General features: G+C 44.8%; 3 protein-coding genes and 2 long non-coding RNA genes across 7 annotated transcripts in view; 3 read left to right on the plus strand and 2 right to left on the minus strand.

The window, feature by feature from the left end:
- The window catches only part of LOC120789462, a 9966-nt gene extending 8665 nt beyond the window's left edge, over positions 1-1301 (minus strand). Inside the window, exon 1 of the long non-coding RNA XR_005707389.1 lies at positions 5-1301. This is a non-coding gene — a long non-coding RNA (uncharacterized LOC120789462). The remainder of the gene's footprint in view (positions 1-4) is intronic.
- Positions 1-5847, plus strand: part of prdm1c (PR domain containing 1c, with ZNF domain) — a 22473-nt gene extending 16626 nt beyond the window's left edge. For both annotated transcript variants that reach the window (XM_040126185.1, XM_040126184.1), the window contains exons 3-7: positions 174-293; positions 1296-1548; positions 3015-4042; positions 4173-4301; positions 4848-5847. In XM_040126185.1, coding sequence (XP_039982119.1) covers positions 174-293; positions 1296-1548; positions 3015-4042; positions 4173-4301; positions 4848-5405 — 2088 coding nt within the window. In that variant the 3' untranslated portion in view covers positions 5406-5847. The remainder of the gene's footprint in view (positions 1-173; positions 294-1295; positions 1549-3014; positions 4043-4172; positions 4302-4847) is intronic.
- Positions 5848-5962: 115 nt separating this feature from the next.
- On the minus strand, positions 5963-14588 carry LOC120789463. Of its 2 annotated transcripts, none has more exons than XR_005707391.1 (3): positions 14515-14588; positions 8594-9595; positions 5963-6068 (listed from the first exon to the last, which is right to left on the minus strand). It is a non-coding gene; the product is annotated as an uncharacterized LOC120789463 (long non-coding RNA). The 2 variants fall into 2 exon arrangements; XR_005707390.1 differs by lacking the exon at positions 14515-14588 and adding an exon at positions 13550-13608.
- xkr5a (XK related 5a) lies at positions 6983-13397 on the plus strand. The gene is made up of 7 exons (XM_040126189.1): positions 6983-7112; positions 8571-8754; positions 9023-9207; positions 9329-9541; positions 10179-10348; positions 10582-10693; positions 11364-13397. The coding sequence occupies exons 1-7, from the start codon at positions 6983-6985 to the stop codon at positions 12308-12310; spliced, it is 1941 nt and encodes a 646-aa protein (XP_039982123.1). The 3' UTR covers positions 12311-13397.
- Positions 13653-22501, plus strand: tram2 (translocation associated membrane protein 2). The gene is made up of 11 exons (XM_040126191.1): positions 13653-13987; positions 15931-15994; positions 16252-16361; positions 17443-17559; positions 17750-17808; positions 19137-19221; positions 19421-19491; positions 19851-19955; positions 20195-20338; positions 20993-21150; positions 21420-22501. Exons 1-11 carry the CDS (start codon positions 13868-13870, stop codon positions 21494-21496), a joined length of 1110 nt encoding a protein of 369 aa, XP_039982125.1. The 5' UTR covers positions 13653-13867; the 3' UTR covers positions 21497-22501.
- The last annotated feature ends 294 nt before the right edge of the window (positions 22502-22795 follow it).

The raw sequence follows: 22795 nt of genomic DNA on the forward strand, positions 1-22795 counted from the left end.
TCACCAAGAAACAGGCTTGTGGATGAAGGGTCAGATAAGGAGGACTGTATTCCCAAGACTCCCCTCCCTCTAATTATGTTTTTCAACTCAGCGTGTATCCGGCTGATTGCTCAGCCCTCCAATTTGGGAACGACTCTGTGGTTTGATGATTCTCTGTCCTCCTTGTTGAACAGGTGCTTGGGGTGACCAGTAAGGAGCTGATTCCTAAGGGGACACGTTTTGGCCCTCTGGTGGGGGAAAGCTACACAAATGAAATACTGCAGACAGACGCTGACAGAAAGTACTTCTGGAGGGTAAGTGAGCTGCATGTGTGTCTCTGGATTTGTGAAATTCATCTGTCGGCGTTTCAAAACTGTTCACATCCTGTATCTCCATCTGGAGATGCTGCTGTGGCTGTGCGGCACGCGTTAACAGTTGTGGTCAAAGTCTGAGATCCTGTGAAAGTATGACTCTATCTGCTAATGCTTATGTATCTTTAAGTGACACTAGATTACATGGGTTGTACAAGTGCATGCAGTGTGTAAGTGTGTTTGCCAGCTCTGTTCGTGGCTGTCTGAGGTCACGCACACAGCTGTTTGGTTTCAGTGATGCAGTGCTTCTCCTCTATCTCTGCTTCTCTCAGCAGTGGTATCGCTGCCAGTAAATACACCATACAAATGTCCGCGCTTCCCCGGGCTCACAAACTCTCACACTGACTAAGCAAGGAAGTGGCTTTTGAGCCTGAGAACAGTTATGTTACAAATCAGCAGCATCAGGACATCTTCCATTACACACAGACGCCTGTGTAATTCTAAAGTTTAGAGTCAGCAACCCTGAAATCATGCAACCCCAACCAAACCTTGCAACAGCCATAACACAGACAATCTGTTAACATTACAGCTATGACTCAAGCGACAGCACAGCTCCAAAGAGCAGATAGTATAAAGAGCAGTTTTATAGACCTAAAGAGAGGGAGTGGTAACCCTTTAAATGAGCTGAATTTAATTGCTTTTTAAAAGGTCAGCAATCACTCAAATGCAGGGATGATCAGTGAGAGTAGTAGTGGGTGAGATAGTGAACCCAATACCACAATCCAGTCATACAGCGAAATTCGTGTTCAGTGTTGCTTTCGTAACCCTAGACAACTTGTGTGCCACAAAGACAGTCATCACCTATCTCAGCTGAAAGAACATACAGTATTTACCATAAAAGCACCAGGAAACCTGTGACATCATGGTTTCAGGTTCAGAGCGTGTCACAGTGTTGATTTTTCGCCACCGAGGTTATCTCTCATCTCTGGGTCTCTGACACTGTAGGTCTTCTCGGAGGGACACCTACACCACATCCTGGACGGTTTGAACGAGGAGCGGAGCAACTGGATGCGCTACGTCAACCCAGCCTGTTCTGTGAAGGAGCAGAACGTGGTTGCGTGCCAGAGCGGCTTGGACATCTACTTCTACACAATCAAACCCCTTCAGCTGGGCCAGGAACTGCTTGTGTGGTACTGCCCTGAATTCGCCCAGCGCTGTAACTACCCTCCCCTGGGCCAACTGGCTATTGACAGTACCGGTAAGTATGTATATAGTAGTAGTATTATCCAACTAGTAAGGTGTAAGGACTGAGTGTTGCTGCCGTTAACAGAAACCATCCCCGTGCCCATGCTTTGAGACATGCCTGGTGTGTATTGTCATTGTGGAGTAAGGCCTCCCATCAAAGCGCCGGCCGACTGACACACTCTTTTGTGTGGGTGTTTAAGAAGTTACTTGACCACACCCACCACAGCCCCTTTTGTAAAAACAGCACACAAAGGAGGAGAGTAGAGTCCTGAAAGCAGAGAGGACCTGTCTCCAGGTGTAGCCATAGTACCTGAGAAAGATGAGACCAATTTCAGGACTTTAGGCAATGTTTCAGTTTCCCTTTTTTGCACTCTACATAGAAACACAGCTGGCAGCTGATTCACAAACAAAACATTTGCCTTTCATTCACAAAAACAAAGAGCGCACATTCTAGCAAAGAGGCCACATGCACACACCAAAATGTTCCTTTTCACGCACGCTCAAACACATGCTCACGCCCAAGAGGCTGCCTGGGGTTCTGACGGCATTCTGGCACGAGTCCCCCTCATTTATTCAGCTCCTAAGGAGCAAGAGAGGTAGGAAGGGCTCCAGTGAGTACCTAAACTTCCTGACAAGGCAACCCACTGACAGACTGATATCTCACTGATATCAATCACTGTTTGTTTGCCGGTGAGCTGGTGTCTCAGGAGAGGGGGAAGGGTAACACAGGGGAGCACGCAGTAGATAAGAGTTGCTCTGTGTTTGTGTGGGCTGCTGTTAATTCTGAGAGTAGGTGAAATGTACATAGATACTTACTTCTGTATTTAGTCATCCTCTGTTTCTTATCTTGTGGCCTTTGTCTATTCTAAGTCTCTCTTCCCGAGTATAAAGTGGAAGGACTTCCTCATATGAATTATAGATTTGGATCCAGAGTTCACAAGCTTGACCTGTGCATTGAATTCAGTGGAAAACAAATATTATTTATAGGTTAGTTGATGTGTTATGACTGGTATGTCTTCCACTCCTTTAAGTGTCTTTTAGGATTATTTATGTCTGGGTGAAACTGTGGTTCATCAGTCGCTTTAAAATGGAAAGTTGTGTCTTATCCTGTGTATATCCTGTCCTGCTTGGGACAGAAAATAGACTTACAACTGACCAGCCCTCTAATGCCCCGACTCCCGTCCTCTGTGCTATCTGTATCCTGATCAGAGGCCTGTTATTTCACTTCAGGTGTCCTGTTTCATAGGGTGCCAGGAAGACGTCTGGGACACAGGGCACACACACCTGATAAAAACACACATATCTTTTAATCTTTAAAGCATAAAACAACTGGCGGGACTAGAGTAGGCACCTTTGAAAGTAGTGATGGGTGTATGTGTCACTCAGTGGAATGATGATTCTGTTACGCCTACTATACATCTAAAAATGATTCCTCCCGTTTCACATGTCATGTCTCCACTGTTTTGTTCTGTCTCACAGAACAGGGTCAAGATCAGGAGAAAACGACGGGGAAACGAGGACACAGCGTCTCGGAAATCCTCCGAGCCGAGCCCTCCCGATCCCTGACTACCTGCCCCGGACGTCTGGACAGCCCTTTGTCTCAGACCGGCCTCTCAGCGGTTTTTCCCTTGTGTCCTCACGTTGTCTACCCAATCCAGCCCAACTCTGAATCTATCCATGGCCGTAGATATTCAACTCTGCCATCCCTACCATCCTCCGGCCCCCCAGCTGCCAAAAGGCCAGCACTAAGTGGTCCTGTCCCCTCTATTTTGGACTTCAGCTTTCAGCACAGCCAAGGCCCTGTTTTAGCAAACCCTTACCAAGAGCCCTCTGTGCCTGACAGAGTTCACCCTGCTCTGAGGCACGCTCCCTTTTATCTCCCTCACTACTCACTTGGCCTTAACAGCATTCTACCTCATTCATACCCTTTCTACAGTGATCGACTGAAACCTCACGTAACACTCTCCTCCCATTTGCTGCCTTTCGACGGCTACGCACACCTCCTCCATCCTCTAGCCAACCAACACAAAGACTTGATACTTGCACTATCCAGTAACAAACAAGACCTCATTCTTTCACCAAGCCGTGAACACAAAGACAACAAGGACCTCATATCCAATAGGACAGACTACCTCAGGATCCCCTTAGATGACCTCAGAGATTTCAAACACTCTTCTCCTAGCAATGTCCATGCAGACCTCACAATACCTGCCACATCCAGCGCCTCATCCGTGGTCACCTCCCTCTGTGGAGCACTGCCCTCTCTTGCCCCCGGAGGATGCTCACCACCAGTGGGCATGGCTGCCTCCTCAGACTGCCTCCCTTCCAGACCCACCTCTGCTACTCAGAAAAATACTGAGGATGCGGGTGACCTCAGGAATACCAAGCAAGGAGGACAGATCATTGGCTACAAGACTCTGTCTTACCCTCTCACCAGGCAGAATGGAAAGATCCGGTATGAGTGCAACGTCTGCGGAAAGGTCTTTGGGCAGCTGTCGAACCTCAAGGTAAGTTCCTCTTCATCATGTGAAAGCAGGGAGGGAAAAATGCCAGAATTAACCAGCCACCTACGTTTATTTAGTTGATGTAAATAACGCAAATTAACATAAACACTCATCTCTGACATGCCGCCCTCAGGTCCACCTGCGAGTACACAGCGGAGAGCGTCCCTTCAGGTGTCAGACGTGTAGTAAAAACTTCACACAGCTGGCCCACTTGCAGAAACACTACCTGGTTCACACAGGAGAGAAACCACATGAATGCAAGGTATGGCTACTGCAGTAGTTCGACATTTTTGGAAATACAATTATTTGCTTTCTTGTTGAGCGTTGGATGAGAACATTTATACCACTCTCGTGTCTGTACGATAAATACGTAGCTCGAATTAACAGCCGGTTAGAAAGACTAGAAAACAGGGAGAAATATCTAGCCTGGCTCTGTCCAAAGGTAATCTAATCCACCTACCAGCGCCTCCAAAGCTAATGCTATATCCCTTTTCATCAATCCGTACAGAAGTTGAGATATTAAAAAAATTCACTGTTTTACGTTGGGTTATGTGTTTGATTATTTCTTGGCCTGGAGAACCATGCGATCACCCATAAAAAAACCCAACTAGATGTTTCTACACTTACAACAAACCAGACACAACTATTGCTTTAATGCCCATAAATCATCCTCACTGTTGGTATTTGACGCTGATAGTCATTACGTTACAGAATCAAGACTAAAAGCAGTAACTATGACTGAGACAAGAAAGTCTGAAAGTTCAAAAGAACAACCGAAACATTTTCTTTTGCTTCTGCTTTGACACAGGTGTGCCGTAAACGATTCAGTAGCACCAGTAACTTGAAGACCCACCAGAGGCTACACTCAGGTGAGAGGCCTTACCAGTGCAAACTCTGCCCAGCCCGCTTCACTCAATTCGTCCACCTCAAGCTCCACAAACGCCTCCACACCGGGGAACGAACTTATCAGTGTCCCCGCTGTCCCTGTGCCTATCTCCACTACTGCAGTCTCCAGGTGCACCTCAAGGGCTTCTGTCCTCTCTCCCCCTCGGCGTCCCACAGACACTCGCCAGAGGAGCTACACCGAGTGAACTCGGAGATCGAGAGGTTTGACGTGAGCGACGCGGCAGAGCAGCTTGAGGCCATGGCTACCGAGGCCAAGATGGATAAGGGGAAACTTACCGACCTAATACAGAAGATGGAGTCTCACACCTCGGGCCACCAGGATGGCGCCAGAGGGGAGACTGAGCTGAGCATCTGCAAATTAGGGCAGGAGTGTTCTGGTGTTCAGCTGCATCGTAGCGGCCCTCTACCTCTGCACCCAGCCAGCATCAAGCTGGAGTCAAACTGCATATCAGAGCCCTAACTAAAACAGCCTAGCTAATCCAGCCTTGCTAATCCAGCCTTGCTAATCCAGCCATATAATCCTTACAGGTCAACTCAGCAGCTGTCTGTTACTGCCCTATTTGAAGTAAAGCCTTATCTCAATCATGGACTGCCTAGCCCGTACTCTACAGAGACTGTAGTGTGGGAGCAATCAAAACTTTACCAGCACGGCCTGCGACCAGCCACTTGATTGGTTTAATGTACACATCTTTCTTAATTTATTCTGTTGTTAATATGAATCTAAAGTGGGGGAAAAAAACGCAGATTTGTGACATTTTCTATAATTTGTTTTGTATCTCTAGAGCATCTTCGCGGAACGACTAAACATGTGATTCATGCATAAAAAAAATTTGTATTTATTTGTGGTTTCACTGTGTGAAGACTGAGTTTTTCTGTTGGCCTATGTGTGCGTATTTATGTCTACCAATTAAAGTGACAATTAATGTGCAGGCGTGACTGTGCAGTGTGAGCGAGCCTAAGTGCGGAGGTGATCACATAGACGAAACCTCAGCCGCTTGTGTGAACCATCCATACTTGCTTTCGTGTTGCGCGCACTGTGCTGATGTGGGGAGTTGGTGACGTTGATAAACATCCTGTTATGAGTCTTGGGATACTCTCCACCGGGAAGTGTCAACCCTTCACCCTGGAAAAAAAACCCAAAACAACACACGACAAAGTTATCTCCACTGTCAATGAGATACGGCTGCTAATTTCTTACACACACACGTCCATGCTTTACTTTCAGTATTAATCAGTTGACAGACAATGAACCCACAATAGATGACGCTACAGTTTATTCTGAGATACAAAAACACAGATGTTAGCTGACTTCTCAGCAGCACTTCTCTTAACGAAAACAAAAGCTGACTGCACAAGAATAAAACTGACATTTAACTACAGGGACAGACATAGTCTTCTGTTCTGTGTTTCTGCGATCCTGACTTCACGAACTTAAAAGGGTGTCGGGTGGCCCAGCGCTTAGAGGGCCATCCATCGACGAGACAGCTTCCAACATACAGATCGTGCATCGTCAATGCTGAGGACACGCTCGCGATCAGGTCACAGGGGGCCCACCAGCTCCTCTGGAGCTGACTCCTCTGCTTCCGAGCAAGAAAAGCAATGGAAGAAGAAAAGAGTTAACAGAGGTCTTGACTGTTTCTTGACAAAAAGAGCCCGCAAACCCTGACCTTGACCTGTGACCTCTCTGTATGGGAAGGAGTTCAGATCAGTGTCTTGAATCCCGTCTGCCGCTGGGAAATGAGTGAGATCTATCTGCAATGAGACGTAAAGGCAGATATGATCTACATCACGAAGCGGTCAGACTTGGGGAAGAGGTGATGCTCCCCGGCCGGAGGGGGGAGGAGAGCTGTGCTGCAGCCACTGTCGCGGCGGACGGTCAACCGACCGATGCCCCTTTAACACCGCGCAGTGACGTCAGACGTGTTTGACGGGGGGGGGGGCAGGCAGCGGGAGAAGAAAGGAGCGGATGTACCCGGGGTGAAGGATGCCCGGGATAATGTCACCGCTTTACTCGCTCTCCCACCTACTCGCATCGCGATGAACGCTGCCGCGGCGGTCGCCCGCAGGATGCCGTCGGCGGCCCGGCGGAGCGGGTGCTGGATAGCGCGGTGCCAGGCGGTCCTGCTCGGCGTGTCGGCGCTGGTTATCGCGGCGGAGCGCAGCGCTCGTAAGTGGGCAGAGAATTCCCGGCGCCAGGGCTTTTCTTGGGCAGCGAGTCTTTGCTGGTGTAGGAGCTGATACTGAATCTCTTGATTTAAAAAAAAAACAACACTGGAGGGAAATGTTTTGTTTGTGTGGGGTATTTTTCATCGGCTATAATGAATTGAAAAATGCTCTTGCTCTGCCATGATGCTTCGTGCTGGAGCTCTTCCAACAACAGCCGTGGTTCAGACTAGAAACACAATTCAATTGGTGATTAGCGTTACTACTGAATTGACAAACCGAGCAGTTTGATTTTTTTTTTTTTGAAATGCATAGCAATGTATTGGTTAGCCCAGCTGGGTGGGCCAAACCGTGGCCCCAGGTCTGCCAGGGGTCATAAAGCAGGGTCACACAAACGAAAAATGATTCAATGTAACCATTAATCTTAATTAACCATTAGCCAGTAAAGGCCTGTCCTTGACACCTAGAGGGATAATGTTCAACATTTAGATTTCTCTTCCACCTACAGCCCAAAAACATCTTATAAAAATATTCCTTGTTGTTATTATTGATGTTATTATTATTATTATTATTATTATTATTATTGTTCCTACTGATATATACCAATTCATGCACATCTGGAGTCTGTACTGAAAGCACTTTGCAGCACAGGGTGATGATTCCCTGACTAAGCAGATCAATGGAGCAAGGGCAGGACACAAGAGAAACGAGGTGACTGGACGTGTACAATGTCTGACTTTGTCTTCAGAAGATATACCATTCCCGTCTGATAAAAATACCCACTGCTCCATGGACTCTGCACTGGAATTCGCTTGCCACAGAAATATTGGGCGTTAGTTAAAATGAGCCATACAGTTATGCACAAGTTAGTATTTTGCAAGAGTGCAAGAAGTCTTACATACTGAATATATATATATATATATATATATATATATATATATATGTATATATATATATATGTGTATATATGTATATATATGTGTATGTATGTATGTATATATATATCTGTATATATGTGTATATATATATATATATATATATATATATGTATGTATATGTATATATGTATATGTGTGTGTGTGTAACTAGAGACAAGTAATTGTAGGCTGTGTTAAAGCCCTGGATCAGACTCCTCTGCTCTCGTCTTCGTAGCCCTTGTATCGTCTCATTAGAACAGCTTCTTCTTAAAGGACAGTTCACTTGAGCCAGGTGTATGTGCTCTCTAATTTCTCAAAGACGCCGCTGGTCTCTGCAGCTCTCAAAAAATCCTCACACAAACGCCAGGCTTTATGTACTCCGTTTCCTTTAAAAGATGCATGACTACACGATACGTCAGACTGAATTTAACCATATGACTTCTTTACAGAGAGCAAAGACATCTCACTTGACATAGGAACACAAAATACTTATGCCGTCTTGCATCTGCATGTCTGTCGTGTGTGTCCATGCGTGCGTGTGTCAGTGATCTACTGCATAGGGTTTTACCTTTGGAATGAGGAGACGCAGTGGGCGGGCCTCACTCTGGGCCTCTTTCTACCGGGGACGGCAGTTCAACTGCTAAGTGTGAAATGGTACTATGATGATGGTGATGACAGGCGGTGCTACCTCTCTGTCATACACATACTGCACTTGGGCATCTTTAAAAGGTGAGACATTTCCAACTCCGGATATTATGTGCAAAATATAACAGCATTTCCATATTTAGACTATGTCTGTAGACTGTGCCCTCGTAGGAAATAAATCATCAGCAAATGCTGCTTTGTGCCCTTTGCTGTAGGAACAATGGGTGACAGACTTCATTCCCATCAAAGTAGACAGTAAAAATGACATTTGCATCCTTCTGTCATTGAACCTTTCACCAAGAGGTTGCTTATCTCTCCTTCGGTGTCTGTCTCTGGCCCCCTCTTCTGGCAGGTTATGGGACTGTATGAGGTCTGTCTTGCGCACGCAGGGCTCAGTGGCTGAGCTCGGGGCTGCTGTCATGCAGCAGGCAGATGTTGCTGCCCTTTGGCTGCTGGAGGCCCTTGTCCTCACACTGCCCCAGAGCCTGCTGCAGGCGTATGTCGTGGTGTCCACAGATGTGGGCATAACGTCACCAGGTAAACTTGCCTTTGCTTTACTGGCTCCACGTGATATTTGGGACGTCCGTTGTTCTAGAAAATGTCTGAATAGGAGATAATGTCTTTTCTTCATAATTTCCCCTTCTGTTTTTACCTTCAGTGGCTTATTGCTGTGGTCTGTGTGTGCTGTCTATTTCCTGGGCCCTGGTGCTGTACAGCAGAGCCTGCTGTCTCATCCGACCAGGCCACCTGGCCATGCCTCCGGCAGCCCTGCTGTGCCAGCTGGTGTGGAGGGCAGGCATGCTGGGTGCCAGGGTGACTTGCCTCATGTTCTTCGCCCGGGTCTTTAACTGGTGGGTCTGTGGAGTAGCAGGTGAGCAGCAAGCTCCGTGGACACTTTTGTGTAGCTGACACTTCAGTCTGACACCTTTTAAAAGGAGGACAAAGGGCGCAGTGAAACAATCATTGCACTATAGCAATCTAGTATACAAATGCAAATAAAGGCGCAAGAGCCTCAATGACTAATAACTAAAAGTTAGAGATTCTTATTATTCTTCCGCATGACCTGTAATTTATAAATAACTAGAACGTCAGTTAGTGAAGCACATACTTCCTCAAAGTCCAATGTTAAACAGCATACACCAGACTTCAGAGAAAAAGAAATCAAATTCATAGTAAACGATCTGGAGCTGTCCCAAAATTTGATGGGTTCTTCCCTGGCCCGTGCCCCGTCCATCCACCAAGTTTGGTGCAAATTGGTTTTGCATGATCCTACTAACAAATGAACAGGCACAGGTGAAAGCATAACCTCCTTGGCGGAGGACCTAAAAAAACATCCGATTTTTATTTATTTACATTTGAGGTAATGAATTATGTGATTATCCTTGGAGTGATACATTATGGCCTTTCGGTCCAGTTGTTCAGTTGCTCCTCTGCATCAGCTTGATACACTGTACACGGGTCCTCCATCGTGCTTGCACCTTCCAGTCTATTTTTACGTTGACCTCCAGGTTTCCACTGGCTCACAGCCTCGTTCTGGCTGGTATCGCAGCAACCAGACATCTGCACTGGCCCATGGTGTTGGCGTGCCTTTAATGGCATCATGGGGCTCGTCCACGTCTTCCTCTTCCTCAACGTCAAAGACGGACCCTCGCGCTTCCGCATGGCCAGCTTTTATGCCGTAAGACATGACTTGCCGTACCTTAAACAGTCTCTGCAGTGTTTAATCCTGGTACCTGTTTTCAGTGTTGTTTTGTACAGCACTGTCTCATGGCGGCAGGCATACACACACACATTCACACACACACACAGGCGGAGAGTTTGCACCGTCATCCTCTTCTCTGCGTCCTTAGCTTACAGTGACGTAAAGCTGTCTACGGATGACTGACTGTGTGACCTTCTCTCCTCCTTTAGTTCATGCTCGTCGAGAACGCCACTCTGCTGCTGTCCGCCTCTGACTTCCTCAGTGAAGCATCATGGGATAGCATGACCCTTCCCACCATTGTGCTGTGTAGCTTTCTCCTCGGTGAGTCACTCTCTCTATCTGCACTCCCTTTTTTTTTTTTTTTTTTTTTTTAGAAGAGATTGGTCTCAGAAGTTTTGATGTTTAATGCTTATAATTAGACCAATGTCAAAATAGTCTAATAGTTTGTGTGGTATGTGAGTAATATAACCCCAGTGGAGACTCAAATAGGTTAAAAGTAACTCTAAGTATAACAACGAAGCTATCTGTGTTATTGCATTACAAATAGAAATTTCCCTTTAAATGCTACTCGTTAAAAAAATTGCAAAAGTACAAACATAATTGGCGAGGTAGTCCAGATTTACCAGCCAAGACATTCATACTTTGAAAGAGTTGAACATTAAAGCAAATGAACAGTGACCTGTAATGTTTCCTTTAAAAAAACTACACTAAGCAATCACGTGACAGTGAGTTGTATGTGCGCTGTAGGATACTAAAGGATAGGGACATAGGATACCAAAGAAATGAGTGAAGTGAGAAGGTCAAATGCTGGGAAATTCAGATTTTTGGCTATGTGGTTACTGTCCATACCCAACACCGGAATTGGATTTAGGCGAAGCCAGGGTGGATGCAGTGTTCTCTGGAATAATATTTGGACAATTGCTTGTGACAGGTGTACCAAAACATTCTTTATGTACTAACATCAACTATGTCCCGCCCCTGTGCTTGGCAGGTGCTACCTCTCTTGTCCTGTACTACCGGTTCCTCCATCCCAAGTCAACAGAGATCTGCCAGGGAACAGACCACAACCACATGGGCAGCGCTTGTATAGAACAGGGGGACTCCTCCATCTCTCTCGGGGACAAAAGTTTGCCAGCTCCCTCCATTCAAAACCACGGCAGCTTCTCTATCTCAGGTGTGGCCGGTACTCTGCTGGAGCACCCAGGAACCTGTGGAGGCCGGCCCAACACCTCCTGCCCTTGCTACCACCACCACTGGCTCTTGATCCGACTGGCCCTAAAAACCGGAGACCTGGGGAAGATCAACCGAGCGTACGGGGCCGGCGGGGCGGCAGCCATACTGGACATGGAGGAGTACAACCAAGAGTTTAAGAGTAACGAGGGAATCACTATCACAGCAGGAGGCAGCTGCGAGGGCATCTCCACCTCTGAGTCTCAGGGGAAAGGCCCGGCGCCGCTGTCGGACTGCAAAGATGAGTTCCAGAGCGTGAGTGAACCCTCGTCGACCGAGCAAGCTGAAGCAGAAGATGACAGTCTGGAGATGGAGAGCCCGCTGGAGTCACCCACATCAGATTTTAAACGCAGCTCACCGGAGGGCAAGTCTGTGTTTGGAGACAGTCCGGAGCCATATTTCTGCCCGACAGAGTCTAGTTCAACCCTGTATTTCAGCGCTGACCCTCAGTCTCCCAGCAGCACCAGTAACATCCGTCTGGACAGGGACATAGGGGGTCTGGAACACGGAGTTCGCCTCAACTCCATCCCAAGTGATCCGGCCCTTCACAGAGATGTCCGTGGGCTCATGGGCCGGTTCGGGCCGCGTTGCACTTCCACTCCTAAATTGGACTCCGGAGTGCCGGACTCTGCCTCCGGTGTCCCTCATCTCACAGGTCCAAGGAGGCAGCTCATAATGTCACGAAGAGATGAGGATGATAACTTCTAGCTTTTCTCACGACAGAATTAGGGAAAGAGTAACAGCACCGTTTTGGAAGGCTGCTTTTTCCATCTTCCTAGTGTTGTATGATGAAAAGGCTGGCAGCAATTTCACCTCTGTATGCCTATATATTTAGTACAATGTGGGTATTGTATATGCAACAATTTGGGGAAAACGCTAAGATAGCCTGCACTCTTCCCAAACCATAAACCATTTTCTAGAAGTATTGCTTTGCCCAGAAGCTGGACTCACAGTTGTGAAACCTTCAGCAGCGTTTTCATCAAGAAGATAAATAAAGAGCTAATTAGCCACAGGGGTGGTGTAGGGAGCTCAGGCACACTTTCTACCTGACGTTACACATTTTTTTCATTCTTTAGCGATTAGCAGCGATTATACTGCGCAACAAAATGAACACTGGTTCCTTTGCAGGTTGTAATTACATGTTAAGGGAGTAGCCACGAGTTACATCAATAAACGTTACTAAAATTATGCAGCCGCCTTATGTATCTCGGAGAGCTGATAGTCTCTGTGATACATACAGAAACTGCTGTTATTCATGTTAATAATTGCCAGCGGTTATGAGAATAGAGAAGATATTCCTAGATCGAAAGGGGGCAGGAGTGTCTGACCTTTGAATATTAACCATCTCAGCGCGTAAGCCAGAGCTTTGTTGGCTTCTCAAAAGCACAAGTATCTTCTGTATCACATGTCTATTGCTGTGTTTTTTTTTTTGTTATTCCCATAAGAAAAACTTCCAATTCCCATCAGAGAATAATGTACTGTATTTTTCATATAATCGTGTTGACTGGCGTTGCTTTGAGCAGGGCTAGTATGTCAGCCTGACAAAACAACTGTGTCTGATGTTTTAACTTAATTTACATGTTGACCATGTATTTGCTGAAATGTTTTTTGGGGATTTTCATTATGTTCTAAAAAGAAAAAAAAAGAAAAGGACAAAAAAAAAAAGGTCTCAGGCACTGACTTTAAATTCAAACTTCTATTGTGTAACAAAACTGTAAAAAGATACTTATGAGGCACTTGTAGTGACTTTTTTTTTTAAGCGCGCTTGATTGCTGTTTCTAGGGGACAGATGCATTTTTGCTCATTGCTGTTCTGTAAAGGGGATGAAATCCTCAAAGCGGTGATGTGATGCTGGGGGTTTTTTTTTTCTTGCACCCACTTGACTGCCTATATGACACTTTTGAAGTGAGGCCACTGGTGGCTTTCAATGAGCAATAAACAGCTTACGTGTTGGGCTGACTGGAACCCGCGTGTTCTCTGCTTATTTCACGTCGGATCGGCGCTTTCTCGTACTTCCGGAATCCCAGCGAGTCCGGTTTCGGAAACTGCACGGTTTCTGGACGTTTTCTGGGACCCCTCAGGTGGAAACGCTCACGGCGGCCCGAGCACTTGCTTCTCGTGCGAATGGCCCCGCGGGAGGTATTTACGGCACTCGCCCTTTAAGGCGGCGCGCATGCGCACGCCGGCGAGAAAGTTAACTCCTGAACTTCGTAGTCAGAAAAATTCTGATTTATAAAATAGCAGGGAAAACAGCGGTGAGTTGACATGGCATTTCGCCGAAGGAACAAGAGCTACCCTTTCTTCAGCCAGGAGTTCTTAATTCAGAACCATGCCGACATCGTCTTCAGTTTTGTGATTTTCATTTTGATTGGATTGATGTTTGAGGTGAGTTTGAACCCTCTTTTTTTTTTTTTCTTTCCCCTCGTCCCACTCAGCTGTTTTAAGATGGCAAGCCCGCTGCACGTACGAAGATGTAGCTTCGGAGCGAGGCGAAGTCTCGCTCGGCCGAAGGGGGATTTCTGTCGTTTGTTGTGTTAAAAAGGTTTTTTTTTTTTTTTTTTTTTTTGGTGCCTGCTCGGCTCGATCGGTGCCGCGGATATGGTGGCCGCTTTGCTGCGGTTTTTTTTTTTTTTTTTTTTTTTTGCAAGTTCGGTGAACAATGAATGTTGCCCCGTCCGCAAAGTAGCAACGTGTGATTAATGAGACTGAGCCACAGAGATGCAGCCGAGAGCGCCGCGGTATTAAGTGCAGCCTCACGCGTTTTTGCTAGTTTATCGCTGTTAATGCTATAATTCCAGAAGGGGTTTCTTAAATCGGGGTACAACTGGGGAAAACATCCCTGCTGGCATAGACACAGGCGGCCATTCAAAAGCCACACAGTCTGACTTTATTTGTTTTTCTCCAAAATTCACCTGTTCTGCCTTCTTGGCAAAGTCTTGCTCCAGTTTCCAGGAAAGACAATCCGCTGCTACATTTTTGATTCACACCGTGTGTGTGTCAGAAAAACCACACTCAGCCAAATTTAGACAGGAAGTAAAGGCTTTTTTAGCATTCAAATTAAAAGCCTCGCTGTTGCTTGGAACGAGTTCCACCGCACGTCCGTCATTAGGGGGGGGGTTTTACGTCGAAAGGCAGAAACGGAAGCGGTGTGACTTTTCGTCGCTGGCTTGACGGCGGTAGTTTAACTGCCACGTCTCAATCTTTGGAGCCGCGGCCGCTGGCTGCCGTGGGCTCAGCTGCTGCACAGACTTGTCGTGACCCGGGGAGCGGGGAGGGGGGGTGTTTCGCCGCTGACATACAGTGACTGAATCGATCAGGTGTTTCATTAGCTAGTAGTTTCTCATGTGTGTATGCACGAGCTGCCGCTGGGGCATTTAGCGGAGTTTCAGTCCGGAACCCTGGTTTGCCAACGCACAGCTGGCCGAGTTAAAAAAAAAAAAAAAAAAAAAGAAGAATGAATAAGAAGGGGGTTTCCTTCATTTTTCTCGGTTTGGGAAAAGAGAGCAACAGGGCTGCAGCTGGTTCTTGAATTTGAGACTGGGGTTTGACGAGTCACCTGTGCGGCCTCGGCGCTCAAGGAGTGACTGGTGACTTGTTCCACTGAACAGGGGGCCAGGCGACCAACTGGGTCCCTTGAGGTATCTCAACAGGGCTGCCTTTTAAAAAAAAAAAAAAATTACATACCTGGTATTGATTGAGACACATTTAAAAAAAAAAAATAAAAAATTATTTTATATTATTTTAGCAAATAAATCAAGGAATTAATCGGTAATGAAAGTAATCTAAGCCTTTGCTAATTTCTTTTGAAATCCTAGATAGTCTTATCAGGTCTCTCAAAGTCATAAGAACGATTTGAGAAGTGAAAATCCCACTTTGGCTGAACTGCTCACAGTTCACTGACACACGCAACCCCCTTGACAAGGGGCCACATTGCTGTATTTTGAGAGGCCACAGGCCAAAAAAGGGTTGGGGTAATGCTGGTCTAAGGCAAGTCTTTGTGGGGATGCTTGACTATAAAATACTTTTGGAATCTCTTCTGCAGCCTCCACATCCCCGGGTTGACACGAGCCTTATCATGCTGACAGATTTTTCAGCAGCAGACCCTAGGGAATTCATGCCAGGGGGGGACGAATTACTTGACCATATTGTAAACAACAACATATATTCTGAAAGGCTTGGAGTCTTACTCTCTCTCCCTCTACACACACCTGTCACACAACCACACACACACACCCTTTGATGACACCTGGATGACTGGCTTCTTGGGGTTGCATTCGAGACAGGTTCGCTGAAATCCGTTGCTAATCAACGTCTCGTCTAACTTCCAGGCTACAGCCAAGACGGCCATATTGTTCATTCAGCCCCAGTACAATGTCACCACACTATCACCAGGTATGTGGTGCCGTTGAGGAATTATTATTAAGGACTCATTTGAATTCACACTGTTTGACCTGTTTACCCATTTTGACTCATGAGCATGGCCAGAGGTTTCACTTCTGCTGTTGTTGCTGCTGCATGTTGCATTACTGTATTACTGCTTTTTTGTGGTGTGACTACAAAAAACACTTTAGTTGCTCCAGGATGTTTACATACCTCTGACTGCAAACATGCTGTGTGTGTGTGTTTTGACCCCTCCAATGTGTATTTAGAGGGAGAGGTGACGTTTTACCACTATGGATGGAAGGACTGTGCCACCATCCTCTTCTATTTCTTCATCGCCATCATCCTCCACGCAGTAGTGCAGGAGTATCTTCTGGATGTAAGTACCTCGCCAGTGTGGCGCAGTGCATCAGGAAAGACTGGGCATGGGAGATGTCATAGACAGGGTGACACAGAGTCATATCCTGTGGCATGTTGTAGGTTGTTTTGTCGGCAACGTATACCGATTATTTTCAAGAGACACTGTACTTTTCTTACAATTTCCTAGGACGTTTCCTGGAAAGCAAATGTAATTAGGCACCAATTTCCATGAAAGAACTGCTCCTTTTTAAACCCACATAAATAGTGATTCATTATTGATTTATTATCAGAAACATTATTCTTCATATTATGTACACTGTACACCAATTTCTCATTTCTGCATGCTCAGGTGACCTGCTGTGCACTGACTAAAAGACTCTCTACAGTACATTATGCAGCTTTTAGTTTGAAATACCCAAATGCAAGTCTACCAGTTTAATACTCGATTTCCCCTATAATTAGTACCAAATTATATTTGCAATGATGAACCTGAAAAATACTTAAAATATTTTAAGATGTCTGGTCTGCTTACTGTTCCCACAGTAGCACAGGACTGTGCTATTAATATTTTCAAGGCTATGCAGACACATTACACTGAAACCAGGATATGAGCAGTTTCCCTCTCAGCGTGTTTGCATACAAATACACTTTACGGTACATTAAAAAGAATAGGTCAAAACCTACCACATCGAAGGCATAGGAGCACTATGAGCAGCAATGCTGACTCTTTTTAAGGACTAAATCGGACTGAAAATGGGCTGACATTGCTCCAGTGCTCTGTGGGTAGAGCTGTGGAAACAGGAAGAGCAAGTCGCATTTGATCCATCTGAGAGTACGATCGCTTGTGTCATTGTTTAGAAATAGGCCAGCGAGGAGGAATGAGGTTTTATTTTAGCTCTGTCACCACGGTTTCCAAAGCATCTTGAAAGGAACACTTCTTCAGCAAAAGCCATAAATAGTAAATGCTGTCTTTTCTTGTCTTAGTTATTTGTATCACTGTGACTCCTCCTTGTGCAAGACAACAACAGAGTCAACATGCCAACCCATCCTGACTGGATCCAGCTGCTTTCCCATGCTCTGTTGTGTTGTTCATGTTGCAGAAAGTCAACCGGCGCCTCCACCTCTCCAAGAGCAAGAACACTAAGTTTAATGAGTCGGGGCAACTGTGTGTGTTCCACTTGGTTTCCAGTGTGTGGAGTTTTTACATTCTCATAACAGTGAGTGAGATTTTACTCTGATTACTCGTATTATATTGTATGGTATCGTGTGACAACTATCTAGTTCAGGAGGTGTCACGTATAGACGCATATCAAGGATAACTAGTGTATTTACTTTCAGCACACACACAAGTGAACGACGGTAATGAGGCATTTTTTAAATATTCTTCTCTCTAATTTCTTGACACAGGAAGGATATCTCCTGCATCCCAGCAGCCTTTGGGAGAACTATCCCCACGTACACCTCAGGTATGACTGGTGTGACTCGATGAACCTTGCGCTGTCAGTGATACATTACCATAAAATCGGTACAAGTAGCGCTGGCAAAAAGAATATGACAAGGTTTCCATAATGTTTTTTTTCTTCATTAAAAATACACTTGACTAACAAGTTTGCACATCGACTCATTTATCCATAGAACTGTACTACGGCTTCAACCAAATCGGCATTTGGTTTCATCATCACATAATCTGCAGATTATTCTTGAGTAATCGTCGTAAATCGTTTTGTAATTAAATGTTAGAAAATTTGGGGGGGAGGGGGATGCCCCTCATTGTTTCACAAAGCCCAAGTTGACACATCCAGATCTCTTCTGTCTGATCAACCGTCCAAAACCCAAATGTATTCAGTTAACCATCATAGAAGTCTAAGAAAATCCGAAAATCTTCCCTTTTGAGAAGTTGAAAACAGTGACTGCATTTTAGCTTAAAAGAGAAAATTGAATAACTGATAATCAGAGTTGTTGCTGATTAATATTTAGTTGAGCAATGCACTGACTAATAACAACTAGCTCTACCATCTACCCTAAAATGCACCTGCAATGTGTTTACTGATATTTTAGTCACTTTAGAGCATGTTTACGTGTCTGTTGCTTTGAAGAAGTCACACATCAAAGTGCTGATTACCTCTTTTAATAGCTGACAGGTATTGCTAACTGGTAATCAGCTCAATACGATCCGGAGGATTATCCGTGGGCCCCAATTTAGATTCCCCAGCACACAGTTAGTGCCGAATACAAATTGATTTTAAAAACACGCAAAATACATGCTTGATATCAACTAAAACATTAAAGGTATTGAAACTATATATTGATACAGGGTCCTCAATAAAACTGCGGGAGCTATCTTCAGGCCTGAGTAACTCAGTTTATATGGTACTTTAGTGGTGTATATTTCAGAACTGGTTTGAAATGAATCAAATTACTACAAAGTAACTAACTCACCCACACAGTGAATCCAGGGGCCTCGGGGCCCCCAGTTGCTCGGTATGGCCGGTTGGTAATTCAGCTTTTGGTCGACCTCCTGTAGCTTGTATCTCATTATCATTTCCTTTCGGTTGCAGTGTTCTAAAAAGTCTTCTGCATACACATTGGACACAGAGCCAAAACCTTAGTATTGCACACTTTCCAGCTGCGGGAATGGGATTAAAAATAACTCATTTAATGCAGTTTGTCGCGGTGACCTTTTTCACTTTTTTGACAGTTGCATAGTCATGGGAAACAAATCACTGTTGCGGCAGTGGTAATTGCACTGACTCTCTCTCCTTCTCGCCCCTTCTCCCTTCCTCCTGCTTTCCAGGTTTCAGGTGAAGTTTTTCTACCTCACTCAGCTGGCGTACTGGCTCCATGCCTTGCCGGAGCTCTACTTCCAGAAAGTACGCAAGGTCAGTAAGGAGGCCCTGGGAACCGGAGGAGTTAAGGAGTGTGACTAGAAAAGCTTGTGCGTGTGTGTGCGCGCGCACGCGTCTGTTTGTGTATGTTCTGCATGTATGTCCATTAGGCAGAGAGTGAGAGAGAGAGAACAAAGCGCTCCGGGATTTGCAAATGTGGTACCTTTGCAAATAAAGGCTGTTTGTTTTTCAGGAAGACATTTCTCGCCAGCTGCAGTACATCTGCCTGTATCTGTTGCACATCTCTGCAGCCTATCTGTTAAAGTAAGCATCCGACAGAAGGACCTTTTTCTGAAATCCTGCATATTCAAAGTCTTATCAAGAGATATGCATGGAGAGTGAGAAAAGAAATAACAAAGAACGATGAAACATTCCAAAGTTCAAAGTGACGTGTGAATCATCCTGAATCAGTACGTGGCAGATTCCTCAGCTCTTCTTAATGGCTCCGCTTTACTCCTCCTGCTGTTTTTAAAAAATCGATGCTGAAGTGCGATTTATCAGCAGTCCGGAAATGTGTCGTTTCCAGGGATGTTCGGCACTATGTTATTTCTTTTGTCACCTAATCCATCCTTTTCCTCTCTTATTACCTCTGCCTGACTGCTTTACTCTTCTTTCCTGTGTAGTTTGAGTCGTGTGGGTCTGGTACTCCTCTTCCTCCAGTATGTGTCAGAGCTGGGCTTCCACATTGCCAGACTCTTCTATTTCACTGACGAGAACCATCAGAAAATGTAAGTAATGTCACCGGTGGCTTGATGGTTTTGGCTTTTTATTGCTTTTCATTTCTCCTGGCTGTTCTCTTCTCCTCTCTAACCTGCTGTATCACGTGTTTTCATTGTTTTTTCACCTTTTTACAGCACATTTTATTGTTGCCTTGTTTGGTTTGATGATCATTAACTGGAGTCGATCGTCTTAGTACTTTTTTATTTTTATTTTATTGACCATAACTTCCCTGTGTGTTGTGCTTCAGGTTTGACTTGTGGGCGGTCAGTTTTGTGTTTACACGGATGGCCACTCTGACCCTGATGTTCCTGGCTGTGGGGTTTGGTTTGGCTCGCTCCGAGAACCAGGGGCTGGACTGGGAGATGGGCAACTTCAATACTGTGCTTATTAGGTAAAGCCATATGTGGGTAGACAGTAGTGAAAAGAAGAAAAAAAAATCATATATGTCCTACATTTGTGGATAACGATTCATTTTGTGGCACTGCTATTACTTTTTACAGCTATTGCAACAACTATTAGGTCAAAATACACTTAGTGCCCATAAAAGTGTTGACCTTTTCATATTTTATTGTTTTACAACATAAATTCAGTGGCTGTAGCCAGGAATTTTGAAGCTTATTGACAGAAAATGACTGTTTGTTTAATTTCAAAGTAAAAACACATCTCCATAAATAAATGAAATGGGATTTGATCAGTCACGGTTACAATGTGATATTTCAGAATCATAATTTATTATACCAGCAGTTACAGTAGGACTAGTCAGAACATTCATTAAGGATATCTCTGGGAAAAAAAATGGTCACAAACAGGGGAAACCAGCGCAAATTAATCTGTTTTAAAAGGGTGGTCTAGATCTCACCCTTGTTACCCAGAGCAACTGTTACTGTCAAACCAGGAGTAAATTTAAGAAATATTCCTCAGACCTTCATCCAATAACACTTGTCAAGGCCAGAAAGTAATTTCATTAATGCAGCACACAATGTCAGGGCCCATTTTTTTCAAAAATACACAGTTGCACTAATCTTCTTGCCTTGGGCCCCTTCAGGATGACTGTTCTACTGCTGGTATGTTTGACCCAATCTTGGCTACTCTGGAAGTTTATCCGCTTCCAGCTGAGGCGCTGGAGGGAGTTCAGACACGAACAGGCTGTTCGCAAGAAGGCAGCCCCAAAACAACCCCTACGGACGCTGAAGCGAGACTCACGTGAGTATAAACACCCAGTCAAATATGTTTCATAATACACTGTTGTCATCTGCAAATAAATAGCTACAGAAGAGAGACGCTACAACAGTTTCACAATATCACAATTTTCAGGAATGTGAGTTGTCATGATTCCTTACTTAAAACACACATTTTTTTTTGCTCTTGCCCATCATTCCCTGCTTCTTTGATTTGTCCAGACCACACTAACTGTCTGACATGTTCCGCATTAGTAGACATCCTGATTTCTCACCTCACTCTCTCCCTGCCAGTTGGTCACCATGAAAATGGAGTTCTTAAAGCTGAGAATGGAGCCTCTCCTCGGACCAAAAAACTCAAATCCACCTAAGATAACGCACAGACTGGCGTGAACGGCGACCTTAGCTCAGGCTAAGGTTTCTCAACGGCAGAACAGGGAAGCTGGCGGCCCATGGCCACCAGGCTTCTGGTTGACTATGTCCTGAGATGTTACAGGGACTCGGTGGCTACAGACTTAGGCTTGAATGCTGGAAAATGATATCCAAGGAAATCTCTCGAGCCCAACAGACATTTACTCTTCTCATCATATCAGTATTTTTTTATACATCCACGCAGCCTGCTATCCCACCCTAAGGAACACCATTGTATGCAGAATGATTAAAATGTCAAGTGACAGACAGTATGTGGCACACGTTACTGTGCATGTCAATGTTGAATGTGTCAATGCATATCCTCATACATAAGTACTGTATTGGTTTTAGTGTTGTCTGATGTTGCAGCTGTTTTGCAGCTCTTGCCATTGAGCCGGCTTTGCTTGTTTTTTGGTCTGATTCATTGGAGCACAAAAAAATGTTATTGATGATATACTATGATATGAGCTTACTGTATGCTGGCCTTTTCATTATCCCTTTACCTTGTCAGGGAAGGGATTTTGGCCAAACAACAGAGTGGTCACCTGGGCTCCTCCCAATGATTTACGTCTGTCTAAAAATCCTACATTTGTCACTGGTCACTTAACAGATATGCATCAAGTATGTACGTTGGATATTACCGCATGCCATTCCATGTTTTTTTTTTTTTTTATTTTGTTTTTTTTCCTTTTAACTGTTTTGTTAATTACTTTATTAAATAATGCAATTTTCTGAAAAAAGATATGGATTCTCCTATTGTAACAGGTCTTTTTCTTCATGTTTTCTATTTTTGTTGTACACAATTGACACATCTGTCAGTAACATGGAAGATGTTCTGTCTTCACTGTCATCATAGTGTTATATTTTTTACAGCGAAACGAAAAATGCTAGCATTGCCAATCTGTAAACGGAGACAAATCTATGCAGATATACTTCTCACCAGTAAGATTAAAATTTTGCCTGTTTTTCCAGTGTTCTTTCATAGCACAGTAAACAGCAGGTTGTTTAGGTAAGGCTGAATGGGATGGGGCAGATATTCAACTAAGAGTGGCACTACTTTTAGCTCAATGCCAATAGTAAGTTGCTAGAAGAGTCCTTGTTTTTTCCATCCTATTTGTTTATGTCGCTGAGGGGACAGCGTTGCGACGTAAAATGTACTTGCTTGATTGCCCATCATAACTTTGTATTTTGTTTTAAGTAGCCAACCAACATATTAGAGTAGGCCTTGGCAACCCCTTGGCAACCCAAAATAACGAAGG

This window comes from Xiphias gladius, chromosome 4 (assembly GCF_016859285.1).
Source record: "Xiphias gladius isolate SHS-SW01 ecotype Sanya breed wild chromosome 4, ASM1685928v1, whole genome shotgun sequence".
In the NCBI taxonomy this organism is placed as follows: domain Eukaryota; kingdom Metazoa; phylum Chordata; class Actinopteri; order Istiophoriformes; family Xiphiidae; genus Xiphias; species Xiphias gladius.